The sequence below is a fragment of the Diabrotica undecimpunctata genome, chromosome 9 (assembly GCF_040954645.1).
Source record: "Diabrotica undecimpunctata isolate CICGRU chromosome 9, icDiaUnde3, whole genome shotgun sequence".
NCBI lineage: Eukaryota > Metazoa > Arthropoda > Insecta > Coleoptera > Chrysomelidae > Diabrotica > Diabrotica undecimpunctata.
The window spans coordinates 46,753,012-46,759,829 of NC_092811.1; the positions used below are offsets into that span (position 1 = coordinate 46,753,012).

The window sequence follows — 6,818 nt, forward strand, 5'->3', positions numbered from 1 at the left end:
GAACCTAGACCCATACCTAATTTCACTTTTGCTTTCATTGCACCAGCTACACCAAGTGCTGCCAACTTTTCTGAAAATGCTGTATTTTTCGATCGAAACTGTTCAAGAGCTTTTTTACCTAGAATCTTATCAGCCTTATGTCGTTCGGATAGATCTTTATTTTGAGAATATGCAATATCATGTTCACGACACGCCTCGTCTAATCCATTTATTCCCCTATCTCCTCGTGCTAGTCGTTTCTGTAATTTGGTGCCGGGTCCACAAAACCTATAACCTCCAGGGATGTGCATTTCAAAAGGTAATTTATTCATGACAGCGTTTAACATATTGGTAGCGTACTCGTAGACGATTTACAAATTAATACATAGTTATTCTAAATATAAGTCTTTATATAAATATTTTTTCTCTTCTTCAGACAACTGACCTCACATTTCACCAAACATACTACTTGGTATATTTTTAGCACCAGATCTGGATCTCAAATATTCTATGTAGTCACAGTTTATACAATTCCTATTAGATATTTCAGTCTCCCCACCACACTTTGGACATTTATACTTTACTGGTACAGGCATACTTATTTTTGGATAAATAGATGACTTGGGTTATTTTTGTCACCACCAAATTGTCTAAATATACTTTTTAAGTAACAATTTACACAAAGTGTATTTGGAATCTCAGTTTCACCACCACACTTTGTACATTTATATGTCACAGGTACAGGCATATTCAAAGGGCAAATTAAAAATGAGCTTTATGTTATATTTACAGCTATTTTATTATTCTAATTTTTTATCATGCGATTACATTATTTTTTATTGTTGCGGTCTCTGTCTCTTTACATACATTCTACTAGGTATATTTTTAGCACCACTCTCTTCCTTGTACACCTCTTCCAATTCACAATTTATACACAGGTCATTTCGTTCTTCAGTGTCACCCCCACACTTTGGACATTTATGTTTCACAGGAACAGGCATATTTATTGTTCTCACTCACAATTTATTTGTTGTTGTCGTTGATTCTCTGAAAAATGGGATAAACTCTTTCTACAAAGGCACAATCGGGACTAAATTTTTTGTGATCTTCGATTATATTGTCATTTGATTCCCATTTGTAAATCTCTACGCCACACTTGAAACACTTTACTATATCTTCCACTTGGAGAAAGTAAAATCCACAAGCAGCTAACTCTATTTCAGATTTATTCCCCTTCCAATTGTTAAAAGTTGAGAGCCTTGAATAAAACTCGTCTAGCATGTACACCTCAAGACACATCTTGATTACTGACAAAATTTTGCTGGATACATTTATTTAAAATAAATAACTTGTTTCAAAACAAATAAAATTTATAGTATCAATCCAATATTGTTTTATTTACATCTACCCACATATATCATTAAAATATATATACACAATAAAGCATTTATGTGATACATAGTTATTTTTCCTTTTCCTACAAGTTTCAAAAGTAAAGATAAGACTAGGCAGGCTAGGCTAGGCAGGCTATACAGATATATCTAAGCATCGTACACAAAAAAAAATTTTTGACGCAACAACACCTAAAATATTTCCAAGTCTCAATACAAATTTATTTTTTCGATCACCCTGTACAAATTTAACGAAAAGAAGAGGAGATGAAGCGATAAGCGATGAGTTTTGCACTCGACATACAAGGTGGTCCGTTCCACTCAAAGACACCCCCTCTGGTCATTGTCGACCGATTCTTTTACTTCTTCAGGACAGGTAAGACAAAGAAGAGAAAAGTGAGACAGGTGTAAAAACATACAGGTAACGTAGGTGACAATTCTTCGGCTGAGAAGAAGAGATCTAGAGATAAGCGACTAGTTCTTACGACCCTCTGGTCATTGTCGATCACTTCTTCGGGAGAGAAGAAGAAGAGATCAAGCGATAAGCGACCAGTTCTTACAACCTTCTGGTCATTGTCGATCACTTCTTGTACTTCTTGTACACCCCCAAGGTCAAATCATGGCATCGATACCTTCGCATCGGAGACCCTGATGGACAGGTTACCAAAGTGATTCAGGACCCCGCTTGCTTATCTACTAACGCATCGGTGGAAGCCACGCTACAAACAAAAAGGTCTTACCTATGAATGAAAGACTACTTCAGGTGTCAAATAACTATATTAAAAACCAAAAAATGAACACAACTACAATTAACTTTAAAACCTAAAACTACAAACTACTAAACTACACCAAAATTAAAATTAACTAAAAAACTTAATTAACTAAAATTAACGTACAAGTATATATAAAACCTCGTTAAGCAGTGGCATTATTTAAGAACATTATTTTGTGGCGTTCACGCTCTGCCATGCGAAAGCGCTTCTTCTGCGCCTTCGACATTTTCGGTGGCTGCTCCTGAATAATGTTCTTAAATAATGCCCCGACTTTAATGTAGGGCAAAGGTGACACGTGCCAGTCATCGTCCCAGCTCTCATCCACAGACGGCTAGGGTGCAGGGTGGCACGAATCTCCACTACTGCCTAAGGCCCCCGTCTGTTGGGGGTCATCACCTATTAAGTGTAGAGACAAGTATCTACGTCTGATGTGTGGCAGTGGAGATTCGTGCCATTCATCATCCCAGCTCTCATCCACAGACGGCTCGGGTGCTGGATGGCACAAAACCCCACTACCGCCTAAGGCGCCCGTCTGTTGGGCCTCATCACCTATCAAGTGTAGAGACAAGTATCTACGTCTGATGTGCGGCAGTGGGGATTCGTACCATTCATCATCCCAGCAACCATCCACAACAGCTGTGTACAGGGTGTACACCAACTACTCACGCCTCTACAAGTAACAGTTGTATAACACAAGGCCATTATCTACAATAACAAAAAGAGATAACTAAGTACAATGTGTATACATACAAAAAACTAGGTGATAAATTCAGAATGTTATTAGAACCCCCAGGGTAGCGTGTCTATTATTTTCTGGTAATGGTCTACGTTTGTTATAGTCCATGCGAAATGTCTTAGAAACTCTCTCGGCAGTTACTATATTTTTAGTATGCAATATAAAACAGTATTGTCTAATTTTTCAGTAATTATATCAACCAGAACGTCGCGATTTAGATATAAAGAATTTTCATAGTTTAGTGTAAACCCATTAATTTTAGTTACTTCGCGGCCTAGCTTTGTCTTAAAAGTGTAAGACTTAGGGCCAGTGGAGAAAAATTCAATAATATAGTCATCGGCCGGTAATTCGTCTGACCAATCACCCAACAGTTCACCCGTTTCGACTGTGTTAAGACCATCATTAATGTACACTACAGAATCCGTATCGAAATAGACAACTGCTTCGACCAGTTTATCAAGCATGTCGTACAACCTTAAGCGAGCATTGGCTGTTGTAAACGCTGCAATAAAAACATTTGTTTGGGTAGATTTTTCCAGAAACTGTTCTTTCACGCAAAATATTACCTGAGCCATGTCGTTATCAAAGAATAAACAGTTAGTAATATCTAGTGTGTCATCCAATAGTATCTCATACCATCGTTTGCAGTTAGTGATATATTCGGTCTGGGACAAATTCACTCGTTGACCGAATTTACCCCATAGACTGTTTAGACAGAGTTTAGCGACCTCTCTTCTACCTGGGTTAACAGAGATTTTAGACAGATCTAAATCTATTCCCATTTGCGTTTTCACAGTCAGAGCATATTCGTCGTTTGATGTACAAGTATGTGGACTACTTTCTAATTTTATTTTGTTTGCTCGAAGTGCCACACCTCGCTAATACTGGTGATTTGATAGCCTTTTTCCAAAGCTTTCTTCATCTCCAACGTTGTCCATGTTCCTGAAAACATTCTTTGAGAATCCGTATGAAGGCACGTGTCGGGCATGTCTTCAATGCATTGTTTGCAGAGAGGAAACAATAGCTTTGTTGTTCTTACCGGTAATACAGGGTGATACAACCGTCTAGGGGGAGTAGTAGTCTAGGGGGAGTAGTAAGAGTCTTATTAGTGCACTGAATAAGACCAAACCACGAAATATCATAAGCAACAGGATTGTAGATCTTAAGAGGATGACCCACCGGATAAGCGTCATAGTATTGGACGGTTGGATACAAAGATACTACATCGATATACCGAAGTTTTTTACCATATACCATTAATTTTGTAGCATTTGTTCGACCGCCGTAAAAAGCATTACGGGGGTTTAAGGGTTCAACAATTTGAGGCATATTTTTACATTCTTTTATCCATTCACATTCCCACATTTCTACTAGGTTGTAACCGGCGTCTCGTAATTGATTAGAGCGTCTCATTGTTTTCTCGTACAAATCACCCATAGTTTCATTATTGACATGGTTTATTGTGTCGTTCTTAAAGCAATCTGGGTGACCGTGCCAAAAACAACCATGAAACTGGTACACAGTGTGTGATTCTTTACAGAAACCATCAGCTTTTGCTCCACAAATTGTTACTTCTCCACCGTTGAGTGCATGTTGCACGCCTGGAAACTGTGATAGCCATGAAACGGCTGCAGAGCTGTATATATCTGTTTTTTCAACAACTGCTATTTGATTGCGGGGTAAATATTTCGACCGGTAAATGGCTAAACATGTACTAGCTATCGTAACGTACTGAAAACAATCAATATTGGCAATGGTTAAAAATTCTTTACGAAGTTCTAAACAACCACGTCGCAAAATATCGACATCAGAGTCACAATAAGCATGAAGTTCTTTTTGAAAATCAAATACATATGCTTCTTGCACGCGCTCAGCATGCCATTTTAAAAAGGTTTCTCTTTGTGAGGGTTTCATTGTATTTGGACTGTAATAAGATGTGTCAGGGAGTGGTCCAATGTATGAATGGTTTTCTAGTTTGTTAAAATAATGAGGAAAATAACCTTTTTTCAACTCGGTCAAACCAAAAGTTTTAGGGAAACCTGCTAATGGTCCACAGACAAAATTAGAGCTATCTATAATTTTTAAAGCAAGGTGCGGTATTGTTAACAGCATCAGCTTGGAACCACTGTAAATAGTATAGGGTTTTATTGTGATATTTACGCAGTACTTCAAAATAAAATAGGAGTCGTAACCTTTAGCGTTGTGCCCAATCGCTGTGTATGCACGGTGCTTCTCAGAAATGAACCATTGGCAAAACTCGTTGTTATCTTTAAAAACAAATTTATTTCCATCAAAATCGTGAGCTATTATTAAAATAGGTACATGTACTCCATCAACAAGCATTGTTTCGTAGTCAAAAAATAGGTATTTTTCTGTGTAAGTACATTTACGTACAAAGACATCTGTAAGGCTGTTACAGGCACACGGTACGGTGCAGATGGTAGGGTGTTTGTAATTTGCTTTGCACCCTGTGTTTAATTGATCAGAATGTTTGTTGCACGTGCATGGCACAGAGCAAATACCTCCTTTGGCGAGCTTTCTCTGCATGTAACACTTATGTGTGGAGGTTTCCACCCACTGGAAACAGTTTGCACATGTGCTAAACCCACAGTGATGTTTTTTATTCCTCTGTATCACTTTGTTACAGCCTGTACATTTATGCACAAGTGCACACACATCCTGATGATTCTGCAAGCACTCCTCATTAAAACAGTATCTATTACATTTGTTACAATAAATTTTGTGTTGTTCTTTATGCGCGGGCTGATTACACATATCGCATATTACAGACTTTTTACAACGATGTTTATGTTTGTTTTGGTAACATGTGTCGCATCTATGACAATAATACACATACCCATAAAAACCAGCCATATTATTAATGACATCATAATGGTCTTTTAGTTTATACAGGCATAATAGTGTGGGTTTGGGCGGTCCTGCATAAATAACCGAATTGAAGTTCTCTACACAAACAATTTTAATTTGTACATCAAGCAGTTGTTCAGCTCGCTGAATATCCTTCAGAGAACAACCAACAGCTGCATCTATGTCCAAAATTTCACATAGTTTACGAGCTAGTACTCCTTGAAGTTGACGACCTTGGCGTATGTTTGCTATTTGTCTAGATGTTAAAGAGTGGTTTACGATGGTTGTTGTATGGTATGTTAGAGCAACGACTATGGCTCTTAAGGCACACAAATTATCACTGTTACGAATTACAGTTATACTTCGCTTGGTGTGACGGTTTCTCGCTAAATTTAAGGTAGTGGTACGACCACAGCTTCTAGGTAATTTCAGCACTTGTATGTCAAACGTTGTGTCGTGAATATCGACCGACTCGTCAGATGTCAAGACGTTTTCAATTAGATCTAATATACTACCAAATGTGGTAGAAGTAGACGCTGCTGTTGAAAGGGGCTGATTAAAGCGTGGGTTACTAGCAATAATTCTAATTTTATCACCTATTACATAGTTTGATTTTATTTTTACATCTTCTAAACAACTATTTAATGTAGTGAGCAAGTCCTCTATAGCATTGTTTGTGCGTGGTGTGGTGCAAGAGTATGTATGTAAATACGCGTCAAACTTTCGTACATATCGGCGATTTAAAAGTGTTACAGTACAAGCCATGTTACTAGAATAAAAACAAAAGATTCTTTTACCGATTTAGGTGCCTGTTTTTTTGTAACAATATAAATACTACAAAGGACTAATAAACCGCAGAAAAAATACAGACAATACGGTTGTATAACATTCAATATAAAGTCATGTCGTGAAAGCTACGGGGAGGGTTCGACATAAGCAACAAGTCGCAACAGTCTAAGCACGTTGCTGCATAGCCACATGGCAACGACACTGTATATCTATATAAGATCTTCGTAAAACCATGTTAAGACTTTATGGTAGTAATCATGTAGGTCATTCTGCGAAGATCTT

At 37.7% G+C, this 6,818-nt stretch overlaps 1 protein-coding gene across 1 annotated transcript; it reads right to left on the reverse strand.

Moving 5' to 3' along the window:
- Positions 1-3,914: 3,914 nt before the first annotated feature.
- On the reverse strand, positions 3,915-6,512 carry LOC140450618 (uncharacterized). The gene has a single exon (XM_072544276.1). It carries the CDS (start codon positions 6,510-6,512, stop codon positions 3,915-3,917), a length of 2,598 nt encoding a protein of 865 aa, XP_072400377.1.
- Positions 6,513-6,818: the final 306 nt, after the last annotated feature.